The sequence below is a fragment of the Eschrichtius robustus genome, chromosome X, assembly GCF_028021215.1.
Source record: "Eschrichtius robustus isolate mEscRob2 chromosome X, mEscRob2.pri, whole genome shotgun sequence".
Taxonomy (NCBI): domain Eukaryota; kingdom Metazoa; phylum Chordata; class Mammalia; order Artiodactyla; family Eschrichtiidae; genus Eschrichtius; species Eschrichtius robustus.
In genome coordinates this window covers 109,606,398-109,622,785 of record NC_090845.1, presented here as the reverse complement: position 1 = coordinate 109,622,785, position 16,388 = coordinate 109,606,398, and the positions used below count along the sequence as shown (strand labels likewise).

General features: G+C 37.0%; 1 protein-coding gene across 3 annotated transcripts in view; it reads left to right on the top strand.

The window, feature by feature from the left end:
• The window catches only part of TENM1 (teneurin transmembrane protein 1), a 570,000-nt gene that overhangs the window by 302,133 nt on the left and 251,479 nt on the right, over nt 1-16,388 (top strand). For all 3 annotated transcript variants that reach the window (XM_068532554.1, XM_068532553.1, XM_068532552.1), the window contains exons 7-11: nt 2,182-2,381; nt 3,534-3,744; nt 8,519-8,620; nt 10,283-10,477; nt 14,174-14,374. In XM_068532554.1, the coding sequence (XP_068388655.1) occupies nt 2,182-2,381; nt 3,534-3,744; nt 8,519-8,620; nt 10,283-10,477; nt 14,174-14,374 (909 nt within the window). The remainder of the gene's footprint in view (nt 1-2,181; nt 2,382-3,533; nt 3,745-8,518; nt 8,621-10,282; nt 10,478-14,173; nt 14,375-16,388) is intronic.

Below are 16,388 nucleotides of genomic sequence, written 5' to 3'. Positions count from 1 at the left end.
TTCTCCACATCCTCACCAACATTTATCTCTTGTCTTTTTGATAATATCTAAGCAAACAGGTGTGAGGTGATATCTCATTGTGATTTTGATTTGCATTCCCCCAGTGATTAGTGATGTTAAGCACCTTTCATATACCTATTGGCCATTAATATGTCTTCTTTGGAGAATGTATATATTCGAGTCCTTTGTCCATTTTTAAAAATTGGATTATTTGCTGTTTTGCTATTGAGTTGTACAAGTTCTTTATATATTTTGGATATTAATGCCTTATCAGATACATTTAGCGTTCCATATTCTCGGATTCCGCATCTGCGGATTCAACCAACCTCGAATCAAAAATATTTGGGGACAAAAAATTCCAGAAAGTTCCAAAAAGCAAAACTTGAATTTGCCACAAGTGAGCAGCTATTTACATAGCATCTACATTGTATTAGGTATTGTAAGTCATCTAGAGATGATTTAAAGTACATGAGAGGATGTACATAGGTTATGTGCAAATACTTTGCCATTTTATATACGGAACTTGAGCATCCACAGATTTTAGGATCCATGGGGATCCTAGAACCAGTCCTCCACAGAACTGAGGGATGGCTGCATATGGTTTGCAAGTATTTTCTCCCATTCTGTAGGTTGCCTTTCCAGTTTATTTATTGTTTCCTTTGCTGTGCAGAATCTCTTTAGTTTGATGTAGTCCCACTTATTAATTTTACAATTGACTGGAATGTACTTTTTCCACATGAGCTGTTGGTTCTACCCTAAATTTAGATCTTCATGTCATTCACCTGAATTATTGCCCCATAATTCCTATATCGTTCTTGTGCCTTCCTGCTCTAAAGCATCCTACTTTCTGCTTCAGGATTAGCCTTTTTTTTTTTTTAATTTTTTTTTTTTTGGCTGCGTTGGGTCTTCGTTGCTGCGCACGGGCTTTCTTTAGTGCAGCAAGCAGGGACTACTCTTCATTGTGGTGCGCGGGCTTCTCGTTGCGGTGGCTTCTCTTGTTGCAGAGCACGGGCTCTAGGTGCACGGGCTTCAGTAGTTGCAGTACACGGGCTCAGTAGTTGTGGTGCACGGGCTTAGCTGCTCCGCAGCATGTGGGATCTTCCCAGACCAGGGCTCGAACCTGTGTCCCCTGCATTGGCAGGCGGATTCTTAACCACTGTGCCACCAGGGAAGTCCCAAAATTAGCCTTTCTAATGTACCCAAACCTCTCCCCTCTTCCTAAAAACCTTTAATGGCTTTCCATCCTTTACTAAGTAAACTATTTAGGACTGGCTCTCAAGGAGCTATTGAATATCATGCCGTCCTTTCCCTCCAGCCCTATCTCCAACTGCTCCTCTCTATATACACCTTCCCTGCACCTTAGCTTTACGGTTTCCCTCTTTGTTTTGGTTCAAGCTGTTCCCTTCACATGGAAAATCCTTCCCAACAGCTCTGTTGAAATCCTTTCCATCCTTTAAGGCCCATCTTCAGTACCACTTCCCATACATAGGCTTTTCTGATTCATTCTTTCATTCATTCATTGAATAAATATGTACTGATCACATACTATTTGCCTATATTTTTCTAATTACTGGGGATAAAGCAATAAACAAAACAGCCACAGCCTCATGGACCTTATATTCTATCGGGAGAAAACAGGTGATAAACAATAAATAAATAAAACATGTGCTATGTTAGGTGGTGATAAGTGCTAAGAAGAAAATTAAAGAATATAAAGGGGACTGAGACAGCTAGGAATGATGAGTATCCTCCAACCAAAACCTTTTCCTTCCTTTGTATACCCAGCTCAGGTATTTTCCTTTACAATGTGGATATTTGTGTACTTGTCCTATTTTCTCTCTTATATTCAAAGTTCCTTGAGAGCGAGAACTGTATTTTACTCATCTTTGTATCTCCTACAGCTACCAAGACAAAGCTCAGTAAATAATGGTTAAAATGACTCAAATGATGGAAATAAATGCAATAGTAGTTTAGAGGAAAGAGAGACTGATATAGTGGTTGGTTATGGAAGGCTCCTTGGAAGATATTAAATTTGGGTAAGGTCTTAAAAGATGGGTGGGGTGAGGAGGAAGAAAGAGCTGAGTAAGTCTTTTTGATATACCTGTTCTTGAAAATCTAAAAACCATTGCTTTATAAATTAAGATTAATATTATATATAATTTTCTTTACTTTTAAAACCAGTGTTTCAGAAGGGACGGGCAATAGACACCGGAGAAGTTGACATTGGTGCACAGGTCATGCAGACCATTCCACCTGGCTTATTCTGGCGTTTCCAGATTACTATCCACCATCCTATATATCTGAAATTCAATATTTCTTTAGCCAAGGACTCTCTGCTGGGAATTTATGGCAGAAGAAACATTCCACCTACACATACTCAGGTATTTGATATTATAGGTATTTCTTGACCCTTTTAGAGAGTGGTGGGATGAATAGTTTAGGGGTTGTGACTTGCAAAGTATGTGGGAGTCAGAGGTGAAGGCAGACAGTTTTTGTAATGAGCAAATATCGAGAATAATCACAGTCAAACGAATAAAAAAAAATGGTATTGAGAAATAAGGACTAGCATTTAGCAGAGCAGATTCAAAAAAGGAAGTTTAAGAAAATATTCTTGCAACTTGAGTTCTGCTTCCTGGAACAGGATGGTCATGAGCCTTCCCAGCCCCCTCCTCTTACTTAGCTTTGGTGCCCACACCTCCTCTGCTGCTTCCATACATTCCCGACCTGTTGTCCCAATAAAGGAATGCAAATCAAGAGGGAAATGAGTCAAAAAGGCACGTTTTGTCTTGCAGGTAAAAATTTTTCCTTGTTATTGTTAATAAAAACACAAATCTGTAAAACCTCTATGGTTTACAAGACCCTTTTATAAACCTTTGCCACATCATTTCCCTTAATTTCCTTCCCTTATCTCTTCCTTACATGAACCCATTTGAGGCCCTGCTCAGTCTAAGAAGTAGCACAGGGAATCATAACCATCTGGGGCTTGGGATACATGTGCCATGCGCTTGTCCACCGATTAGGAAAAAAAAAAGGACAGGGCCTTTGAATATTTAAATATGTTACCACAAAGGTAGTAAATTATGATGAATGTTCTCAAATTTTCAACTGTTCATTTATTTGTTTTAAAAACTGTAAAACTCTTTTTAATTTGTAAGGAAGGTCATGGTAACATTTCAAGGGGAATGTCTATTTTCAAGTATCTTCTATCAGATACTTTAGTAAAATATCAAGATTCTCTTGCATAATACTAAATAAGAATTTTTATATTTCTTGGTTTATTATTTTTAAACAATTATTTTTAATACTCCAAAACCGAAAGGTTTATAACATTTATAAATATAGTAGAGAGTTATTTTTTTCAGAATTAATAATATGCTTTTGGGTTTAGATATTCTTAAGGATGAATAACCTCTTCTCCCACTTTGCCCACCTCCAAAGCAAAGAAGTATGAAGTAGCACAATTGAAGTGAGAGATGTTTATCAGCCTTAGAAGTAAAAGTAGCGGCTCATATTTGTGTTTGTATTTGTTCCAGTTTGATTTTGTAAAACTAATGGATGGAAAACAACTGGTCAAACAGGACTCCAAGAGCTCTGATGATACCCAGCACTCCCCTCGGAACCTGATCTTAACCTCACTGCAGGAAACAGGTTTCATAGAGTATATGGATCAAGGGCCTTGGTATCTGGCATTTTACAATGATGGAAAAAAGATGGAGCAAGTATTTGTGTTAACTACAGCAATTGGTAAGCTGCCTTGGCTATAATTTTGAATTGACAGTATAACTCCAGAAAGACACAATCAGTGATGAAAGTGATACAGATGTTATTTAAGCATATTGCTCATTCTACCTTAAAGTCATTACTCAGGATAGGTCACAATGAGAAAGGTTTATATTGTTGTTGTCAGTAATGTTGTTTAAATGCTGATGAAGATTTTTTAAATGCTCCTTTATTTGCTGCTATTTTAGGTTACTTGCCATGCTCCTTTTTATGTGTTTTCAAGAGGAATACTTACCTGGATAATATTAATACTATTACCGAGAATTCATAGATGAACAACTTCATGAAGAAGGGAAATAAGCAAGAGAAGCCCTGTTAATTCAAGTTATATTAAAAAAGAAAAAGCGAATAAATACCTTTTTAAATGAAAAAACTAGCATCAATCCAGTTCTTCTTTACAACAACTGATTCTAGAACCATTAAGATTTAAAAATACAACCTAAGAGTAGAGAAGAGTCTTAAGGATAATAACTTGGGTCATTCAAAGTTCTTTCTTTAGAACTGTTTAGTTTAAAAATCATCACAATGGCTCTTTCACTGCGCTCAGAGCCTTTTAAAGCATGTTCTTTTTAATACAATGCCTACACACACTGTTATTCACTTTCACCCTAGTTAATCAGAGACAGCAAGCTCTTGTCATTTTTTTGGGTGAAGTCATTCCCCATAACCCTTTGTGTGAATAAAGCTGAGATCTTTAGCAAATTTCGAGCCCTAAGGGTAAACAACTCATAGACACGGTATTTTACTGTGTGAATTTTCCTAAAACACATGTCTTTTAAAAGAAGGGAAAGTATCTTACAGCTGTCAGTTTTCTACACACCTTTCACCACTTTATCCTTTAGTTAACCTGTTCAACCATATGTTTAGGAAATTGTGTTGACTGTTAATAGATATACCATCTGCTCTTTATAACAATTATGTTTTATTTTTACTTGATGCTGAAAACCTTTTGTCAGTAGAAAATGGTATTCCAGCTGCAAGATTATCAAAAACTTTCCTCTAAAGTAATCAGAAAGGCAATAAAAATGCACTGATGATTTTCCCCCTAGAGAAAACTCCACGGATCTTACATCTTCAAAAGACAAAGTGTTAAGTTAGAAAAAAAAATATTTTAAGTCATGACACTGTTTTGCCACTCACAGATTCAGTGGGGCAAATTCAGCGGACACACCTTTCATGATATTTGTCCACCAAGACCTAGTTTTGATAATGCAAATACTAATGAGTTATGAGAGGTTGAGTTTCTCCTAAGAAATCAGAGGAATTAGAAGATTTAAAACATTTGTGAGGAAGATTTTCTCTCTTCCTGTTATCCTTACCCCTAAGCTCAAGTTAAAACACTAACCAAGCTATTAACCTTTCAAAAATCAATAGACCCAGAAACATGCTTAAAGTTTTTTTCCTGTCCCTTACTTCCTCCCCCCAAAGAACTTAACCTTTGAGATATAATTTTCTGTTGTCCAGAGATGAATCTGTTAGTTTCATCTGCAACAACATATTTGCTTTTCCTTATGCAAGTCAGTTTCTTCACTTTTCTGTTGTCTTTAAGATTAGAAGCAACAGAAACATTTCTCCTATAATTCCACTTAAAGAGAATCCAAGTAAATTTCCCAAAATGTCAAAGGTATATAAGTTATTCACTCTAAATTCTCCCCAGTATTTTTATGTTTTTGTACTTTATCTTAATCATAGTAAAAAGAGGATAATGTATTTGATTAAACAAATTAAGGTCTGTATGAACTTTTCTAAATGTTGCTCCTTTGTCTATTTCATGATAATGTTAGAATCAGTTGATTGATCTTAACTATATTTGGTCTGCTACTCATAGGGATCAAAACAGCATTAATAACCAACATTTATTGAATGACTAATATAGGCTAGCTACTAGCCTATATTATTATATGTTATTTTCTAGCTGTATAGACAGAGTTATCAATATGCCCTAATCTCAGCCAACCTGCTCAATAACATGATAATATATACCATCTATGGAGTGCCATTCTGCCCCAAGCACTCTACTGGATGCTTTACATTCAGCTATCTTGTTTGATTCTCATCACAACCCCGATAGCATAGGTATAGTGCTACTTACGTTACAAGTAAGGAATCAGAGGCTTGGGATGAGTAAAGAATTTGGTAAAGTCTCACAGCCAGCAAGTGGCAAAATTGAGATTGGAGACACTCAGTACCTCTGATTCCAAACCCCTGCCCTTTAGACCATACTCATTCCATTCGATTATTCGTTAGCTTTGGCTTTTCCCATGAGAAAACCTGCCAGAAGCAAAACCCATCATCAGAGCAGATGCAGAAACCAAGGGGCTTTAGGCTGTAGCATAAAAACAGGGTTTTAAGCATAGAACTTTAAAATGATTCTCAACTCTAATGAACTGGTGTCTAGGAAGTGAGTCTGAAGTAAGATTTAAAAGATAGAAGGCAAGTTTCCTGGAGGCCAATATAAACAGAAAAGCACATTCTTTTTCATCACTAGTTATTTATGTGTTTCTGCTGTAGCCATTCTCCTTCTGGAGTCCCTAGGCTATCCCGATGTCTCTTTGATACCCAGTGGAGGTGGCAGCTTCCAAAACCTCCTATATTGCCTTCTCTTCTCATTTGCATTGCAGGTGTTAAGCTCTGTGCGGCATTATGGGCCCAGGAACGGTTCTTAGATAAGTGAATAAGATGTAGGGATTTTTATTCATTTTGATAGCAAACTTTATTAAACATTTTTTCTACAATAGCTACATTCCCACAAGGCTGCTTCCATAAAGTTGTCAATAGGACCTGGTGTGAAATTAAATTCAAGTATATTTACCTTTGAAAGCTTCCTCCATGGCCTCCTATTAACCATCCAGGGCAGGGGAAATCCAAATGTAGATTTAAGAACTGCCACTACTTTTTGGTACAAGAAAGCAAGATAAGAAAATAGATAATAATTGTTCCATCTCTGAATGAAAAGAGAAAAAAAGACCCTTTGTGCCTTTTCGTAATGACCTTTTAAATAAATTAATGATTTTCTGAAAATAACTAATGTTTTAATGAGTTAAAAATGGTTAGCTCATTGTCAAATGTTACATTCCTGCCAGCCCAGTTGTTCAGCAGATGCCACGTGTCAGTTTCTTATCCAGTTCAGTTTTCTAGCACAGGGATCAGAGAACAAGCCACCATAAACCTGCAAAAAGGAATCTGATGTATTCAGACAGATGTCAGAAGAATAATCTCTGATTGATAATAGGGTGGCTATCCACACAGCCACTGGATTCATTCTCAGCTTTCTAAGAACCACCTAAATGGACTAGATACCACTTTCTTCCTCTTGCTTTTATTGCAGAATTCCAAGTCTGGACTAGAATTCCTCTAACCTGGAAATTTACTGTCTGAAGCATTGGTTCTCAATGCTTTAATTCGGTCATCACCTGCAGAGTCACCTGAGGTACTTGTTAGAATGTAGATTACTGGGCTGCATCCCTCAGAGACAAATTCAGTATATCTGGAGTGAAGCTCAGGTATCTGCATTTTAAGTGCCTCAGGTGATCCTACTGATATAGGTGGTCAAAAGACCACAATTGAAGAAATGCTATTTCCCAACTCTCTTTATAAATTCTCATAGTTTAATGGAAGATGCCAAGACTACTTACTAGAATATTTCCTTCTAATTGGAAATAGCTTATCCAAGTGAACCTAGATGAAGTAGATAATTTGGATTGAAAAGAAAAAACTGGTACATACGAGAAGTATGAGTGTAATGGGCTAGAACATAAAAGTCAGAATCCAGGAGTGCTAAGTTATGGAAAACTTACAGAAAAGAGTAATGAGAAGATTTTTTTTAAAACTACAGGAGTAAAACATGCATATCATAATAGTTCATGGACTTGGAATTTGATGCTATCATACTCAAATACAGTTTTAAACTAAAAACAGTTTTTAACGTCATCGTCGGAGACTGATTTTTGTATAACTTTATACCTCTTCAATCAAGTTACTTAACACAAGACTTATCAAAGTACTGTTGCATTGCACATCTTTATGTCACCACAACTACCTATGGGCACCTTCAAAGCCTTCTCAATTCCCCTGAAGCCTATTCTTCTCTAAGAATGGATTGAAGGGAAATTAGTGGCAAAGAACTGATAAGCATTTACAGTCAAGAAAGCATTTCTCAACAAAATACTTAGGTTCTAATGCTTTTAGTGGTGGTGAATTTAATATGAACACTTACTTTAAAAGCTTTCCATTGTCACTTATTAATGAAAATGAAATACTGATTATCATATTTAAGCTGTCAAGATAGTAGATTAAACATTTTAGGTGCTAGAGAAGAAATTTTTATTTGCTACAACCTACATTTGAAAAATAAACAATAGACTTCGTCTTCCGGGTTACATGTTAAAGTCCATTTTGCTTTTGAGAAATGACCTATAATCCTCGTACATTTTTAGCTTTATCATGAATGTCTCATAAGAATACAACTCATCTAGACCCTTTATGCACTTTAGAGGTGAGGCTGGTTTTTAGTTCCTTTCCTGAATAGCCAATTCAGCAAATCCAGGGCGCTTTTAATAATTCGGTACTGCATATGACATCTTACAGAAATCTTTGGCATCTGATTTTAAATAGTAAGTGCTTTGTAGACAGCAGAGGGCAAAGATTGTTACAGGCCCAGAGTTTTTGCAATTTCGAAAAAATTAAGGACTCTACAATCTATAGGTTTGTTCTTTTTTTTTTTTCTCTCTATTAATAGAAATAATGGATGATTGTTCGACCAATTGCAATGGAAATGGAGAGTGTATCTCTGGCCATTGTCACTGCTTCCCAGGATTCCTTGGGCCTGACTGTGCTAGAGGTGAGGTTGCTCTGTTATACTGATTGATTAGGGAACTCAATGTCATCTGAGAACTCAGAATTAGTAGCAATAGGAGGAAGAGGAGGGACAGGAGTGGCAGTAGCAGCAGCAATAGCAACAACACCGGAGCTGCCACTACCAAAAGCTGAGCACTTGCTCTGCCAGGCACTGTTCTAAACACTTTGCGGTACTTCTTTTAATTCCTACATCCTACGATAGTCCTACGATGTAGATCTATTATCACAGTTTTATGGGCAAAGAAATAACCTCAGAGAGGTGAAATACCAAGGTTATCTAACAGCTGGGATTTGTACCTGGATCCTCTGACCCAACCACTCCATGATACTTCTATTCCCTTCATACACTCATTTATAATGGATGAGCTTTAAGAAAGGGCAGAGTGGGTAACCGGTTATACACACCAAGGTAAACTGGAAGGGGTGGACAGTCACCAAATTGGTGAGTAGCCTAGAAAGGAAAGACTGGAAAGGCAGAAGTTAAACTTTCAAACTTTACTAGACTTCAACTAGACTTGCCCATAGTTTAATTCTTGAAAAGCTGTAGATAAATCACACTGTGTTTTCCCCACAGACTTCCAGTTATTACTTTAGAGATGCTTTCTGCTCATTCGCAATGTGTTTGTAAAGTTCTCAGTCTGCTAATGCTTTCATCTCAGGTTTCTCAGCCACTCCGTTTCTTTAGATTAAATTCTATTCAACGGAGAATTCTTTTTTTTTGAATTTTATTTTATTTATTTTTTATATAGCAAGTTCTTATTAGTTATCTGTTTTACACATATCAGTGTATACATGTCAATCCCAGTCTCCCAATTCATCCCACCACCACCACCACCCCCCACCCCCGCTTTCCCCCCTTGGTGTCCATACATTTGTTCTACATCTGTGTCTGTATTTCTGCCTTGCAAACCGATTCATCTGTGCCATTTTTCTAGATTCCGAATATATGTGTTAATATACGATATTTGTTTTCAACAGAGAATTCTACAGCATTTGCTAGGTTCCAAGTTCTCTGATAGATCTTGAGGAGGTGGGAGGTAGAAGTAGAGGTGGTGGCTGGTATTGAAAAAATGAATAAGAGAAGATACAGGCCCTGCCCTCAGGAAGCCCATATTTTTAATAAGGAGACATACAGTGACAAAGCGGAGTGAGTGTTCTAATAAAGGTCTGCACAGTGTGGGATAGGCACAGACATCTGTCCAGCATAAATCTCTTTAAATGCACAACTTTTTAAAGATAACATTCTATAATATGAATAACCCCCTACTAGTTTTACAGGTTTTCAGGATTTTCTTCCTGAAAGTAGCATACATCTGCTTGAGGAAGAAAAACCATAAAAGAGAAAAACCCTAGCTTATAATAATGATGATAATAATAATTGTTAAAGAGTATGGTGGAATCAAAAGCAAGTACTTGAAATAATTTCTCCACTCAGGATGTTTTTATAATTTATCTTTCCCCCAATCCATAAGAGGAAAATTCTGTTTGTAATCACGAACATGTGCCGATTTAATAAAGGCTAAGACAGAAATAGTACAATTTTTTTTTTTTACCGGAAATATTATACGAGAATCGATAGAGAATTGCTCTTTGGAGATTTTAAAAGCATTATGAGAACATTACAAGTTCATTTGCCAACCTTCAGATTCGTGCCCTGTGCTGTGTGGTGGGAATGGAGAATACGAGAAAGGACACTGTGTCTGCCGAAATGGCTGGAAGGGGCCAGAGTGTGACGTTCCAGAAGAGCAATGCATTGACCCAACGTGCTTTGGCCATGGCACCTGCATCATGGGAGTCTGCATCTGTGTGCCAGGATACAAAGGAGAAATATGCGAGGAAGGTCAGAGCCCTGTGTTAATCTATTGCTCCAGGCTTTTCTCTCACTGAATTGTCCAAGGTGTCATTCTGGGTTTCTAGTAGAGATGTAAATGGTCTTTGCAAACCATTAAATGCTCAACATGTCTACTTAGTACCTGGAGAGGGGGAGCTTGTGTCTCTTCTGACAGCCTCTAATATTAACAGGAGGCTTTATCTGTGGCCCTTGCAGAGCAGTAGTGAAAAATGGCATTTCCTCCCTCGTTTTAACACTGTTTTATAACTTGAGAATTTCCATACTGATGATTTTAGGTGTTAATTTACATGCTTTCATTATTACAGAGTGCACTAGGCTACATCTTACTTTAAAGCACATAATAAAAATAATAATACGTGCACATTGGAACCATTTCATGAATGTTTTCTTTGGGAGTGATTTGTAATTACCATTATTATTATTGCTTTATATTGTTTATTTTTACATACCTCCTGCTGAAACTTGACCTCCATGCCTAAGGCAGTAGACTTACCACTAATGAGTTTCGAGGCAGTGCCTTTATATTAAAATTCACCCCAAAGGAGCCTTTACACATACACACACAATAGTTTTATCATTTACAAAACATACTTCAAAATAGTAATAGTTTTATAATTTAAAGAAGACACATTGGAAAATAAATTTACTAGTAATCAGACCTTTTTCATGTCACATTCCTCAAATAAGACTGATTTCAGAAATAATATTAAACCATTACCATGGGAGATGGTCTCATCACAACTGTTGTTCAGGAAAGAGACTGCTGAAAATGCACTATAATTGCTTTTTAAAGATGGCTCATTGAGACTATTACACAGCATTTTAAAGGGGTTAATCTCATTCCACTCCATGAGCAAGCCAGAGTTTAGCTTTCCACTTCCCATTAGCCATAGTAGAATTTTGGTGTGAAGATTGTATCTGTTCCAATATGAATGTCATTGGGCCTAGGGAAGGCAGTAGAGTTCCTGAGTTACTTTTGGAAGCTGTTTTTATGGGAATCCATCTGCAATCATGATATTTAAGTTGTACATTCAGATGCTATATGGACACACAGACATTCACCAAAAAATGGTATCTATCACAACATCTACAATCTGCCCTGAAAAACATTTAACCTAATTAATTTAGACCCTTCTAGTTTAAATTTTGTAAGTCGTTGAAAAAAAGACTTAGCTTATGTTTGCCTTCTAGGGGCCACTAAGAAAATTTACAGAATAACCAAGATAGCAAGGAATACCATGTTTAAATGTATAAACTTTTCAAATACAGGTTTTTAACAAAAAATATTTTAAGTCAGACATCACAAACCAGGAGTTCACAGGTTGAACTGGGCCCATGGATGGGTTTTGTTTGATTCACAAAGTGGTGGTGGTGGTGTTTTTGTTGTTGTTTAATGTGACGTATTTCCCAAAATTTAAAATAGAAAATGTCATATAAAAGTCTCTGTTTCTAGCTTCTCTTGAACAACTAGAAAATCTGGTAACCTTGGGCCCGCATTCCTATGTGTTGGCAATGATTGTAGCCAATTAGCAGCATCTTCCTTTAAACTGGACACTTATTCCCAGCACACCCTGTTTGTTTGTTTTTTTAATTCTTGAATTAATGTACTTTATTTTTTAGAGAAGTTTTAGGCTGATATAAAAATTGAGCAAAAAGTACAGAGTTCCCATATAACCCTCACCCCTACACACACACACACACACACACACATACACACGCACACAAACACACACACACAGTTTCCCCTATTAATAACACCTTGCATTAGTAAAGTACCTTTGTTACAATTGATGAACCAATATTGGTACATTATGATTAGTAACTAAATAAAGTCCATAGTTTACTTAGGGTTCACTCCTGGTATTGTGCATTATATGGGTTTTGCTGAATGGATAATGTCATGTATCCACCATCATGGTATCATCCAGAATCATTTCACTGCCCTAAAAATCCTCTGTGCTCCACCTATTTATCCCTCGTCCTACTCCAGCCCCTGGCAACTACTGAGCTTTTTACTGTCTCTGTAGTCTTCCTTTTTCAGAATGTCATATAGTTTGAATCACACAGTATGGAAATTTTAAAACTGGCTTATTCCATTTAGCAACATGAATTTGTCTCCTCCATGTCTTTCCATGGCTTGATAGCTCATTTACTTTTCACTGAATTTCCGTGGTCTTGATATACCAGTTTGTTTATCCATTCATCTATTGAAGGACATCAAGGCTGTTTCCAAATTTAGGCAATTATGAATAGAGCTACTGTAAACATCCATGGGCAGGTTTTCATGGGGGTGTAATTTTCAACTCATTTGACACCCTGTTTTCTTACATCCAGCCCATCTCATTCAAGTATGCTACCAACCTGGTCCTTTCAGCCATATGACTTTGTGCCTCTTACTTACGTATGACTTGCCTATTCATTGAAGGTGGCCTTCTAAAAAAAGAAACTATATTAAGTTAAATACTATTTCAGTTATTAAAATTATTGTATTTTTATGTAATAAAATTACCTCCTTCTGAAACAATATTCTACATTTTAGACTTTTCCTCTCCCTCCAAATAATGAACGGATGAAATCAGATGCACCTTCTGGTGTTTATTTGCTGATTAGCTCAGGTATTAAAGCATTGTGCTAATGATCCTGAGATCATGGGCTAATTATAATGGCAATAACACTAATTATAATACTGCTTAGTTAGACTTACTCTGTTCCATGGTACATGCCACACCCTAAAAGTAGGCCATTCTTGCAGATGATGGCAGATTGTATCAGTCTATTTCCATTGCTGGAAAAGTAATTCAAAGCATACATCCTCATCATGGTTAAGTTATTTTGGTCTCATCTTATTTGTATGGGAAGAGCAGAAATTTGGAAATCAACTTTCCCATTTCCCATGGGATGGTCACTCAATTAAAAGCACAAAATGATTTTCCCCAAGGCAAACATAGGAATCTACTTCTAAAATAGAGTGTTTGTTAGAATGTGTCCAAAAATTTCCAGACTTCACAGAATCCGAGACAAATATAATTGAGTCTGTGATATTCTAAAGCATTGAAAACTATGTCACAGCGTCCTGGTAGAAGGAGAAGCCACAAGGAAAAGAATTTTAAAATTACATTAAAAATGTTGCATTTTCAGTGCTTCTTAGGGATAAATGAGAAATTATAAGAAATTGATTATATTGTATGATTTCATGAAACAGCAGTCACCTCACCCAATACCTTAAATAATCCAAACTTAAATATATATAAAAACTCCTCTAGACACATCAAATAAAAGCCATTTCTGGGAGCTATGGTTCCAATTTCAGAAAAGACGAGGAATGACTTACTAAAAATTCTTGATCTTTCTTACAAAGCCAAGGAATTCTTATTGAAGGCCCACACTGGTCCACCCACCCATTTGCGTGGGAGTACTATACACTGCTCATAATTTCACATAGCATATGTGTGGTTTCCTTCTTCTAAGTTTAGGTTGCAACCTTTATGATAGCCTACCATGTTTTTAAGTGCTAATAATATTCTGGTTTGAACACAGCATTTACATGAGTCATTTTATTGCCTAATTAAAACAGCATAAATGATATAATATTAGGAAATCAATGTATCTCGGTTTCATTGTCCCAAGGTAAACTGGCCACACCTGTTTACTTTCAACCTTTTCCCTCCTTTTTGGGGCCTTCAGAGGACTGCTTAGACCCAATGTGTTCCGGCCATGGCATCTGTGTAAAAGGAGAATGTCACTGTTCTACTGGTTGGGGAGGAATCAACTGTGAAACTCCACTTCCCATATGTCAAGAGCAGTGCTCAGGACACGGGACTTTTCTCCTGGACACTGGAACATGCAGCTGCGATCCCAAGTGGACAGGATCTGACTGCTCAACAGGTATGTCAGAGTTTTCTTCTTGTTCTTCTCCCTTCACTCCCAAGTTCTTACTGGTCTTTACCTTAAGGTAGTGTCTCTTAAACTCTGATCTGTATGCCTTCGTGGGTTATAAAGGGCTTCCAGGTATTCCCTAGGCTAGTATTTTACTGGATTTTCATATACAACATACTGCTGGGCTTTTAATCGTATTTTTCATTGTCATAGTTCTGTAGTTGAACTTCTGTCCTCGTTCTGTATTCTCCTGTAGTTATTTCATCCATTCTCAAGTCTTTTGTTATCAGTTCTATACAGATTATTTGAAATCTGTGTCTTCACCAAATTTAAGTAGTCCTTCCTTTCCAGCCATCTGCAGAATATTTACACTGGGTGTCCCATCATGTAAAAACTCAACTTAGCCAGGCACTTTACTCTATTTCTATATTGCCATGTTCCTGCCCGATTACTAGTCCCACAACTTTGCTTCTCTACCCTAACATCATCCACAGTTCTCCGTTGTCTATAGAAAACCTTCAGATATCCTAGCCTGTTATCAAAAGCCCAGTACAAACTATTCCATATCTCTCTCTCCAGCCTATCTTGTACTTCTGCTTCCTGCATAAATCCCTCCTTCCGCTAAAGTAATCTGTATGCTCTCCTTACCCCCACTTTTCTCTGTGCCCTTTCCTCAGCAGGTATGCTAGTCCCTCTCCACCTATGAAAATTCACCTCATCCACCCAGACCAAGTACAGTTTTAGCCATTTTATAAAACTTTTCCTGATCACATCAACAGGATCCTCTGAAATCCTACCGTACTCATTGCTAGAGAATCAAAAAGGCATTGTGATGTAGGTATTTGAGTACATGACTTGTTTTTCCACCTAAACCAAAAATAAGGGATCGTTCTTTATATATTTTTTCTTATCCTCAGACCATGTGCTCATTAAGTGAGTAGAATTAATAAGTAATAGCTCTTACAAAGCCTCTGCTGATGAATTTTGTTGAGGATGTAAAATGGCACGTGATAAGCAAGAAGGACAGGTGCTCTGTGAGCACCTGAAATAGTTTTGAACCAAAAATCTGCAATGCTGTACTATAAAGAAACAGGAGAATCGCTCTGTTAAGGGAATTAATTCTAACCTAATACTTCACTGTACAAAATTTTGTTGCCTCACATGGAAATAATATGGGAGAAAGGATTGCATTTTACAATTTCAGAAAATGATTAAAATGATAAAGACAGTGTAATAATAAATGCAAATCTTAAAAATCACTCATTTATACACTTAGCAAATATAGTGTGCCTACTATGTGCTTGGCATGGTGCTTGGTGCTGGGGATATTGTGATGAACAAGATGGACGTGGTCCTTGCACACAAGGAGCTAGTGGAGGACACACATTGAACAATTAGAAGATAGTTAACAAAAGGGAAGTAACTGCATATTAGGGGACTGTACAGTATAGCTCTAACCTGATTATTAATTTATTTACTAAATGTTATTAAACACCTTCCATCCTTCCATGTGTCAGATATAGTATCATGGCCTAGAGCATACACTTACGTAACAATTATTGTGTATTAGACACTTTTCTAACTGTTGGACTTATGTTCACTTAATCTTCATAACAACCCTATGAGATAAGTACTGTAATTAGGCCCACTTTACATATGAGGAAACTGAGGCACAGAGAGATTAAATAACTTGCCCAAAGTCACCCCTATAACAAGTATCAGAGTCAGAATTTGGACTGAGGCATTCTGGCTTCATGCTTCATGCACTGAACCATTGTACTATACTGTCCTCTGGGAGCCCATCACCTAATTCACCATGTATAAAGAGGTATCATTGCTAGGCTGTGTCCAAGGCCATGTGCTGCAGAGCACAAAGAGGGGGGCATGGGTTATTTCTCTGAGAAGGAACCCTACAGCCAAGAAGACTTTGGAAAAGTCTTTTTTTTTAATTTATTTTATTCAAGTATAGTTGAATTACAATGTTGTGTTCATTACTGCTGTACAGCAAAGTGAATCAGTTATA